The 11,059-nt window shown below is 36.4% G+C and overlaps 1 protein-coding gene across 1 annotated transcript in view; it reads left to right on the top strand.

Annotated features, from left to right (window-relative positions):
- Nucleotides 1-6,536: 6,536 nt before the first annotated feature.
- LOC113312164 (histone-lysine N-methyltransferase CLF-like) overlaps nucleotides 6,537-11,059 on the top strand; it is a 5,666-nt gene continuing 1,143 nt past the window's right edge. Inside the window, exons 1-13 of the mRNA XM_026560919.1 lie at nucleotides 6,537-6,877; nucleotides 6,987-7,094; nucleotides 7,182-7,477; nucleotides 8,088-8,249; nucleotides 8,351-8,435; nucleotides 8,632-8,784; nucleotides 8,875-8,922; nucleotides 9,010-9,081; nucleotides 9,190-9,752; nucleotides 9,933-10,083; nucleotides 10,174-10,376; nucleotides 10,541-10,672; nucleotides 10,776-10,866. Of these exons, the coding sequence (XP_026416704.1) occupies nucleotides 6,857-6,877; nucleotides 6,987-7,094; nucleotides 7,182-7,477; nucleotides 8,088-8,249; nucleotides 8,351-8,435; nucleotides 8,632-8,784; nucleotides 8,875-8,922; nucleotides 9,010-9,081; nucleotides 9,190-9,752; nucleotides 9,933-10,083; nucleotides 10,174-10,376; nucleotides 10,541-10,672; nucleotides 10,776-10,866 (2,085 nt within the window). The 5' untranslated portion in view covers nucleotides 6,537-6,856. The remainder of the gene's footprint in view (nucleotides 6,878-6,986; nucleotides 7,095-7,181; nucleotides 7,478-8,087; nucleotides 8,250-8,350; nucleotides 8,436-8,631; nucleotides 8,785-8,874; nucleotides 8,923-9,009; nucleotides 9,082-9,189; nucleotides 9,753-9,932; nucleotides 10,084-10,173; nucleotides 10,377-10,540; nucleotides 10,673-10,775; nucleotides 10,867-11,059) is intronic.

Here is an 11,059-nt window from a genome sequence, read left to right as displayed (position 1 = left end):
CCGTAAGTTTACTTATGTTGAGCACAATCAATTAAATTGATCACTTTTTGTGTTTAATTTTATTATGTATTTCGATTAAATTAATCATGGGTTTACTTATAATTAATTTGACTGAGTTTTTGGATATAAAAATCATTCATATGGTTTTGGTGTCCAATGAAAATCCTTCTTTTCTCTTTAAATTAATGTCGCTCGTTGTTGTTCTTTCGGGAATGACATCAAATGGGGGAGAGTTCTTTTGAACTTGTGCTTAATGGTCATATCTTGAGGGGTGTGCGGATGTAAAATTTGAAAGGGTTTATATTGTATCTTTAAACTCCTTGATGAATGCTTCTAACTTCGGCTATATGATTTCATCTAAATAAGATGATGTGTGTTTCTTTCTCTCAGTCATGAAATGTCTCTTACGGAAATTTCATTATGATCTCGTTCTCGTACCTTTGCCAATTTTATTGACAAAAAATGGGAGAATTAATATGTAGTTCACACTACAAATATATATGGTTTTCGGATCATTGTGTAAGGGGGAGTGGTTTCCATGTGAGATGGAGTATTGACTAATGGGGAGTGATAAATATCACCATAGTATTATTGTTGAAGTTGTGATACAATTGAACTTTCACACTGTGTAATAATACTATGACATTGTATAACAATGATCGAGAATTATGTTTTCTCATTGTTATAGCTACGGATCTTCAACAACAGTGATGCTAAACTTACAACCTTTGGGATCATTGGAGTACTTGGAAGTGACGAAGATTTCGAGGAATGTTGAAGATTAAACATGTGGAATAGGAGCTACTAAAGTTTCATTATCTTTTTTGTATTCCATATGTATTGATAATTTTGTCAATAAAATTGACAAAAGGGGAGATTGTTAGAGCATTGCTCGGTCGAACTCGCATGCGTTGTTATCTCAAGCATGTTTTTCAATGTTAGTGATTAAAACTGGAAGTCTTAATTTCTAGTCTACTATAGATAAGTCTCGGACTAGGTTAGTAAGTGTAGTTGAGCTCAAGGACTCCATGTCGATTCATCATACAAGACGAAGATCTACTCAAGGAACCGGTGGAACTTCTCGACAAAAAGGTATGTGGAGACTTGAACTTATCTGTCACTCAAAAGTCTATCTATTCTATCTCCTACTCTTTGAGACAAAAAGTCGTATGCTATATATATATACTATGATTATACACATTTGGTATTCCGAGCCGAGTATACCTCGCCTACCCATATCTCGAAATATGTGTTGGTAAGCTTTTCGCTTCGACCAAGTTTATCTTTCCCTAGTGACGAAAGATGATATGTTTCAATCACTTTGAAAATTTCTTTGACGAGAAATGGTGTAGCAACTGTATAACGTCCTCTAAGAATGTTTCAGTGATTGTAATGAGAGTTTAGATTACATAACCAATGGTGGACATAAGCATTGTTGTGGAAACACAGTTATGTATAAGTCCTATTCCTTTAACCAAAGTTTTCGAACTTTGTTGATCAAGAGAACCGGAAGAATGGAAAGAGCCAAGTCCGCGAACTGTTGAAGTTCTCAAACCCCGAGAATTTCTGCTAGAGTTGACAAACTAGTGCGTGAAGCTAAGTCCGCGAACTCAGTCCGCGAATCCAGTCCGCGAACCGACGAAGTTCTCATCCCGAGAATTTCTGCTGGAGTTTGTAAACTCTGTCCGGTATCTTAAGTCCGCGGACTGCCGAAGTTCTCAAACCCGAGAATTTCTGCTAGAGTTGACAAACTAGTGCGTGAAGCTAAGTCTGAGAACTCAGTCCGCGAACCGACGAAGTTCTCATCCATAGAATTTCTGCTGGAGTTTGTAAACTCTGTCCGGTATCTTAAGTCCGCGAACCTAGTCTGCGAACTTGAGAAGGTTATATATCAAAAGATGATTTCTAAACTTAAACTTAAAAAGACTAAGGAATGCTATTTGCAAACCGTGGCTATAAAAGTTCATGAACCGATTCGAGTGGATCAAATCATCTTTGCTTCAATTGTGTCTTGTGTAGTTGATAGACACATTTTTGTGTCTAATTTGATCTCAATACTGTATATTGTTGGCACTCGAGTTTGTACTAATTTTGGTGTTTTATATGTTTGTAGGCACCTTTGAAAAATAAACATTTTTTGGAAAATTCGGCTCGAAAAGTTGGTAAAAGCTTCCAGGAGGACAAGTGTTATTCGGACTCTCACTTTGGATAAGGGGCACCCCATGAGGGGCATGTGCTAAAGGGACACCATAACTGGATTAGGGGGAGGTCAGTTTTCTTACCAAATTCAAAACAGAATTTTGGCGGGAAAACTGGTTATTTCATGCATATTCACTGGATAATTTTGGATTCGAATTTTGGAGCAGATTTGAAGAGATTCAATCGCTAGAAACAGCTGGGCTGAACGTGATTAAGCTAAACATGGCTAGTGCAAGTGATTTCACGAAGCAGATTGGGATGGATAATTTGTTCTCGGCAAAACAGAGCCATGAGTTATTACGGGTCCTGTTTGGTTCCAATTATGGAAGTTACGTGACCATATGGGTAAGAAGATATTCTGTTTGATTTGGGTACATCCTATGAAGATTTTGGAGAGGTTAAAACAAGCCAGCAGACGGGTGCATGGAAAGAAAATTTCTTGGGAATATTTTCATTCACTGCCGAGTAATGGGAAGATTTTTTGGATTAATGAGAAGTTATTCTTGGTCCAAAGGTGTATAAATATAACTCTTGGATTAGCATAGGGGGGATGGAGAGTTTGGGAGAAGTATAGAGCATTAACAGAGCGAGAAAATCAAGTTACAGGAAAGTTTCTGCTGCTGCTGCTGCTGCCATTGAAGAACATGAAGAACGGACAGACCAGGGCAGTCGTTCTTCAACAGTGATAACGACTAACACGTGAGGGTCTTAGAATTACCGTCAGCAACAGTTTATTTCTATCGTTTCTGTAACAGTGCTCTGCAACAATTATAAGTGTTGCAAACACCCGATTTACTCAATTATTTTCCTTTTCATCATTTGTAAAACACTTCTGAGCATCAATGAAATATTTTGAGAGGTTTTCCAACATGATGAGCGGCTAAAATACCTGATGACTGAGGCGACGGAGGAGCTATTCACTCATGTTTGATTGGTAAATTCTTTTTATAATTTCTTAATTATTTATTTTATTTAATTCACTTGGATAAAATAAAAAAAAGAGATAAAAATGGTTTTCTTAATTAGTTGTAAATTAGTTTGATGTTTTATGCTTAGAATTAATTCTTTGATAAATCATGCTTAAGGATTACAATTTAATATTTGGACACCTTATAGATTAATAAGTGATTTAATGGAAAAAGAGCTAGATAATAATTATGAAATATTTTTGTAACCAATCAACTTGAAGTAATAGTGAATCCGGAGCCTTAATCCATTTTAGATCTTGACATCACTCTTTGAAAATTAATTTTCTTTATTTTTATTAAATCTAAAAATTATTTCCTTCATAAATCTGAAACGAATCTTTCTACCACTATCACTACAACAACTTTTGAAAAATCATCAGTAGTTACATAAAATTTCCTTGCAATTGAACAACTCTCTAACTAGTTCAATTGAGTCATTTGAACTAGTTATGTTGAAGAAGAACATGGTTGATATGAAATGCTCATATATCTAACCTTTGGTTGACTATTGTTGAACCAACAATGTAAACGTTTGGGTACGGTTAACAAACCTAGAAGCGTGCATTTCATTTGTGTATAACAAGCTAAGTTTTCGATCTAACGGTTGAGAAATATTAGCTTGAATCTAAATCAGGTTTCATCGAACGGTGGATATTGATTGCTTTGTTAACAAGGAAAAACCCTGATTTGAAAGACTATATAAGGGGACATCTAACAACTATGCAAAACTAATCCCCACACCTTAGTGTGATACTAGTTTGCGTGCTAGAGTCGGTTCTCCTTTAACCTTTGGTTTTCTTCTTCTAAAACCAGGTTAAACGACTTGAAGACTTCATTGGGATTGTGAAGCCAGACCGGTACTACTTTCAGCATAGTTGTGTGATCTGATCTTGCATCTTCTATCATACCAGCCAATCATATTGATTGGCTGGAAATTGATATCTCCGATAGGCAAGATATAAAAAGTAATCACAAACATCTTCGTCTCATCGTTTGTGATTCCGCAACATCTTGTTTTGCCACCATACGATTAAGATTGTTGTGAGGTGATTGATTAATCTAGGCTGTTCTTCGGGAATATAAGACCGGATTATCAATTGGTTCCTGTTCACCTTGATTATTAGAAAAAGACGGAAAAAAAACTTTAGGGTTTTTCTGTGGAGACAGATTGATCCTTTGATAGACTTGTCTGTGTGAGACAGATTTGTTTTTTGTCAAAGCCTGTAATTTTGGGTCGTAGCAACTCTTACTTGTGGGTGAGATCAGCTAAGGGAATCAAGTGCGCAGTACCCTGTTGGGATCATAGGCGTATGGAGTACAACTGTACCTTGGATCAGTGGGAGACTGATTGGGGTTCAACTATAGTCCAGTCCGAAGTTAGCTTGGAGTAGGCTAGTGTCTGTAGTGGCTCAATACATTGTGTATTCAATCTGGACTAGGTCCCGGGGTTTTTTCTGCATTTGCGGTTTCCTCGTTAATAAAATTTCCGATGTTTGTGTTGTTTCAGTTTCCGCATTATATATTATTTATCTTTGTAATTGAAATAATACAGGTTGTGCGTTTAGATCATCAATTAGTATAATCCAACATTTGGTTGTTGATTAACATTGATTGATCCTTGGACATTGGTCTTTGGTACCGTCCAAGTTATTCCTTGTGTTTGATTAAAGACTCGCTGATTTCTATTAGATTGAGTAAATCAAAACAAGAGAGAGATATTAACTCCTTGAGATACTTTTACCTATATTGAGTATGACTATCTAGTTTATTCTCTAGAAAGTGTTTCGGAGTTAGTCCATACAGATTGCTAAGCGAAATATTGGGTGGTGTTGTTAGACCCCCGTTTTTTCAGAGTCATGAGAAATTAACTTGAGATAAAATATGTAACTTGAGAAATTAATGTGGGTCACATAAACGTAATCTTGGAGATTGACCACCAAAGTTTGATCAAGACTACTCACGACAAGGATACATATGTTTCATGGGATCTTAGAGGAATCATTTACGACATTAGTTTTTAATTGAGTTTTTCTAGATAGTTGGAAATGTATGCACACAAATAGATCAGTTGTTCGAGCATCACTCGGTTGAGTCCACCAAGCATTGGTATGCCAAGTTTATTTGTCAAATTTATTTCCAAAACTCGCCGGTTGAATTGCTTACTAAAGTCATATCCATTATGTTAGACTTAGGATATCAAAATGTCGAAAGAGAATTCTAGTTAATCACTAAAGAAATATTGATGAACAAACGAAGACACCATCCTTCAAACTGAGGTTAACTGTTGAATGATTGTTCCCTTTCTATCTTGTTTGCAGTCTTATTCGTTAAAAATATAACATGCGAAGTTTGGTTATAAGTTTTTATTATATAAGGTGACTTGATCATTATCTGTGATCAAAGTGTCTAATGAATGATATACACTATATTGTTCTGCAACTTATTATACTGAGTTACCAAGTGTTGTTTCCTATACTATTGAACATACTACTTAGTGTTTAACTTTCGTATGAGTCCGTGCTTTGAAAACATATTAGAAAGAAATTTCATAAACATGATTAAAAGCTAGTTTGAACACGAATTTAGTTTTGGATTCAAATAATTGAATTCCAAGATTGATCCCAGAACCGATCCCGAGTCTGGTACGATCTCATAATCGAGTATGACTTGTATTTCCAAATACACGGACCACTGTTTTCTAACTTGTTATTATTTTTGAATTGCAATGTATTCAACAACATATATACCGATCACTGTTTTCGTAAATTTCATCTAATTTTTGATTCATAGATCGAATTTTACCAAAATGAAACATGATATGGCTGGAAAATGGAGCAAGAGTGTGTACCTTGTATTTATGATGATATATTGCTTCACATGAAAACCCATCTGTAACGTCGTAGACATCACGAACGTCTTCAAGCCTTCTCAACCAAAGTCCCACAATAGGGTGAGACAATAAATTCCTCAACCAAAATAATAATAACTTGATTTGACTTTGAGATTCCCTTAAGCTATCTCAAATCAACTTTTACACCATATAGTCGACAGATTCCGACCATACCAACTCGGTTCACTGATGGTAATAGATTTTAAAATCAATAAAATAAAGCTCATTGATTTCTGTTCTGGTTTAATCAAAAACCGAGTCGAACTGTAAAATCCGTTGCATAAAACAGTACATGTAAATATAAATCTTGTCCGCAGTTTTTTTGTTTCCGGAAGTCAAAATACAATTTCTGGATGTGTATCCCAAAAGGCTATTAGGCGCCCATGACACACTTCAAAAAGTGACACGCGTTTTCCCCAAATAAAATAAAATACTTACTATTTTGCGATTCTTACACCGATAGCGCGTGCTCTGTCTTATTTTCTTACAACGCCTCGTTATTGTACCTTTTCTTTTTCTTTCTAAAACCCTCGCAGACGACGGAGCTTGGTTTTCCAGTTTACATCCGCCAATCCGTTCTAGGGTTTGCAAAACCCATAATTACACCTCAAGAGTTAACAATTTCTTCCTACATTACACTAAATTAAGAAGAATCAGAATCAGCCATTACTCAAACTACTGAAAATCGAAAATCAAATTTGTGTAATAGAAGATATGATCAGTAATTTATTCCTCCTCTTAATGCCATCATCATCAGCTTAAGTCATCAATTTATCATCTTCTTCCGTTTAGAACCACCATGGATATCACTACTACTCAGGTAGTACTTTTTATTACCAAAAATACCCCTTCAGTTTCGTTCTTTACAACGTCATTTATTTATTATTTTATCTTTTTGAATTTTGAATTTGAATTTTGATTTTCTGCAGACGATGAATGGAGTAAAAATGTCAGCTCAGAATTCTGGTCGAGATATTCAACTGGTTCTTGAATCCTTGAAGAAACAAGTTGCTATTGATCGATGTGTTTTCGTCAAGGTGCTTTTGAATTTTTTGCATTTTTTCATTGTTTGGTTCAATTGTTGTTTAAAGATCTCACTCTTGGAATATTGATAATAAATGCAGAAAAAGATGGAAGAGAATAGGCAGAAATTGATTGGTATTACGAAACATGTGCACAGTGCTACAAAGATGAGAATGAGTAATACAATTTGTGTAGATAATTGTGTAGATTTACTGACAAAGAGGCAGCAAGATGCACTTTGTACTTTAAATGGTGCTAAGGAGGACCACGAAGAAAGTAATGCACTCTCAATTGTTCCTATAGGGAACAGTTCTGGAGTGAAGAATTTGGCTCATCCTGTTACGCTTGCCAAAGTTTCAAAAATTCCTCCATATACGACTTGGGTATTTTTGAAAAGGTAATATGTCATGTTTTTTGGTTTCTTCAGTTTTTAGCTCATATGGGCGGTTTTGCTAGAGTGCATAGGCAATACTTTCAGCTTGTTAGTGGTAGTTCTGTCTACACAACAATACCTATCACATAACGCTTTTAGATGATGCTAGTCCTAATACTGCAAATGACAGGAGTCCAACAAATATAAAATTATAAATCCTTCCCTTATGTCAAGGTGGTGCCACTATTTAATGCGTCTATGTATGATGGTGCAAGTTGGACAGTTCCAAGGGGTATGGAGATGTAGGCTAGAGAAGTAGGTTGACTGAGGGATCTAATGTGTAAGCTTGAGGTCTGTGTGTTATGTTTTACAATAGTACATAGAACGAGATGTGTATAACACTGTTGGAATGCAGATATTTACATATAAATAATTACTCAGGTCATTATGACTAGCGCCTACGTTTTATTTAAAGTTAACTTTGGGGTTGCCAGTTTAAAGCATCCAGTTACCTGTTAATGAAGTCCTTTAGTGCATTGTTTTTTTTAATGATCTAGCAATAGCTATGCTGCTCATAATATGTTTCAGATTCGACAAGATGTTAATTAATTGTTACATTGTTACACTGCTGTAGAAATCAAAGGATGACTGAGGATCAGTCTGTAGTTGGCCGAAGGAGAATTTATTATGATCAAATTGGTGGAGAAGCGCTTATTGCAAGCGACAGTGAAGAAGAAGAGGTTGGGGATGAGGAAGACCAGAAAGAATTCAGTGATGCTGAAGATTTCATTCTCAGGTTGGTTTGCCGAATAACTAATGAAGTCAACACAGTGGTAACTATGAAAGTTTTTTTTTCGTTAAAAGAGGTTTATTCACTTTTCGCTAATTTGATGTTAGGAACGCCATTCAACAAGTTGGTTTATCTGTTGATGTGCTGAATTCACTTGCTAAATGCTTTTCTAGAAGACCCTCTGACATTAAGGTATACCCATACAAGAGGATATGATGAAACTGGTCCTTTTAGTGTTATTTACTTGTTTGCTGTCTTCAGTATATCTTTCAATTGATTATCATCTTATCTGATAAGAATTGTGAGTATGAACTTTAGTCCAGCCGTTGCCCATTCATTTTGTGCTGGCTTTACAGAGGTATGAACACACGTCGAACATCTTATACAGGCACGATATGACATCTTGAATGGAGAAAACCCTATGGATTCTTCTATGAAGGCAGATCTCAAAGATGAAACTAAAATTGAGGATATATTTTGTGATAAAGATCTAGATGCAGCTCTGGATTCTTTTGACAACCTTTTCTGCCGCAGATGCCTGGTAGACATCAGATCTGTTCTCTTGTCATGGTTTCTGGATTTCTGATCTCTGTGGTGCCTTCATTCTTTCTGATGTGCTTTTTCCACGCAGGTGTTTGACTGTAGATTACATGGATGTTCCCAAGATCTTGTTTTTCCTGTAAGTTGTTGGTTTTTGGGATAAACAGTGTCTGAATGTTCGTAACGTTTCTTTGTGGGTTGTATAAAATTCTTCAACTAATGGCAGGCTGAGAAACAACTACCCTGGGCTCCTCCAGATTCCGAAACAGTACCATGTGGAAGCTGTTGTTATCAAATGGTATAATATGATTCAGAAATCCTTACTGACACTATGAGCTGCTTGTGTATTTCTCAAACTAATTTAGCTTAGTACGCTTTTAAACGGGTGTAGAATCTATTCTTACAGACTTTGAATTCAGAAAGTGTTGCTTCTGGTAGTTGTTCTGCGCCTGGTGGTTTTGAAGATAAAGCAATTGCTTCATCTGGCAGTGGGGGTCATCAGACTTCACGGGGAAAGAAAACAAAGTCAAACCAGAGTGATCATACTTCTAATGCAAGAAATATATTAGATATCAGTGAATTGGATATACGATCTCAGGAGGAGAAATTTTCCACCCAACAGTCCTCGCCACCTAACAAGCGAGTTGCTGGGCATATTGTTAGTTCCATGCAAAAGAGACGGAAGAAACTGTCAGCATCTGATTCTGACTCAGTTGCCGATGGATCTCCTTGGATCAAGGATAGGAAGCTCAGGTCGAGTTCTCGCAAGGATAATGAGGATCAGAATGAAACACTGCCGGTTGAAGCCCAGCAGGAACCATGTCACAAAATGATTAAGGACTACCTTGTGGAGTGCAATGATGATACCTCGAGGGTAGATGAGCTTGCTGATGAAAACATGGATAAACCATGGAGCACTTTTGAGAAGTGCCTTTACTCAAAAGGATTAGATATGTTCGGAAAAAATAGGTAAATAAATAGGTTTAACAATCTGTTCAAAATTTTCTCTATTTCTCCCTCACTTTTAATATCCTGTATGAGATCAGTCTACCACGACTTTGTGATCCTACCTCTTTATCAGTAAACTTTGAGTGTGAAATTTGTTGGTATATCTATGTCTTATAAATTTCCTTTTATTCATTTTGACAGCTGCTTAATTGCAAGGAACCTTTTGGTTGGCATGAAGACATGTGCTGAGGTATTTCAGTACATGAGCTACACCGAAAATAAGCTTTGTCATAGGGCTGAGGGTTCAAATTCTGCTGAGGGCCAAACCCAGGGTGACCACAATGATACTACAGTTAGTTCTCGATGCCTGTTTTACCTTGCATTGCATACGTGCACACTGCCTAAACAGCTTAAAACATTACTAATAATTTGCACATTTCAGGGTCGAACAGGATCAAGGTTCATGCGAAGGAAAGGTAAGGTTCGCCGCGTGAAGTATGGCGCAGGCTACCATGCATTTAGGAAGCGAATTATTGAGAGGAAGGATCTTCTGTATAAGCAGTTTAATCCCTGTAACTGCCAATCTGCTTGTGGAAAGCAATGTACGTGCCATTTGGGTGGAACCTGCTGTGAGAAATATTGTGGGTAGGTCTTTGCATTTCTTTCTGAGTCTAGGTCTTCTTTGAGTCTTTCTAATTGTTGCTGTACATTGACTGACTGGATCAGTAGTGCTGTGGATGCATTAAGTTGATGTTCCAGCTAAATTTCATACATAAACGTTGTTCTAACATCTTTTTCTCACCATCTAGGTGTTCTAAGACTTGCAAGAATCGCTTTAGAGGTTGCCATTGTGCTAAAGGTCAATGCCGAAGCCGACAGTGCCCATGCTTTGCTGCAGATAGAGAATGTGATCCAGATGTTTGTAGGAATTGTTGGGTGGAGTATGTTTCACCACCTTTAATCTTCTTTAAATTCTTAACGCTCTTTAGGTTACAGTTTGTTTCTCCTCCATATGATCTAAATTGTTTTGCATTATTTTCTTAGTTGTGGTGACGGTACTCTTGGAGGCCCTCCTCAAAGAGGTGATAATTATGAATGTAGGAATATGAAGCTCCTTCTCAAGCAACAACAAAGGGTAATAAATAATACAAACTCAGTATGTTTGTTGGTAGAATGTAATTGTGATTATTACTATATTACTACAAATGTGAAGCTATTATCTGGTTTGACGTATACATAATTTTAAATTATATTTTAAGCACTTGCAGCAATATGTACAAAATTCTTTACATGTCGTGTAAGTAAATTTTTTTTTTTTTTTTTTTTTT

This window comes from Papaver somniferum, chromosome 1, assembly GCF_003573695.1.
Source record: "Papaver somniferum cultivar HN1 chromosome 1, ASM357369v1, whole genome shotgun sequence".
In the NCBI taxonomy this organism is placed as follows: Eukaryota; Viridiplantae; Streptophyta; class Magnoliopsida; order Ranunculales; family Papaveraceae; genus Papaver; species Papaver somniferum.
Note: the sequence above shows the minus strand (reverse complement) of the source record. Positions and strands in the feature narration are given on the sequence as shown.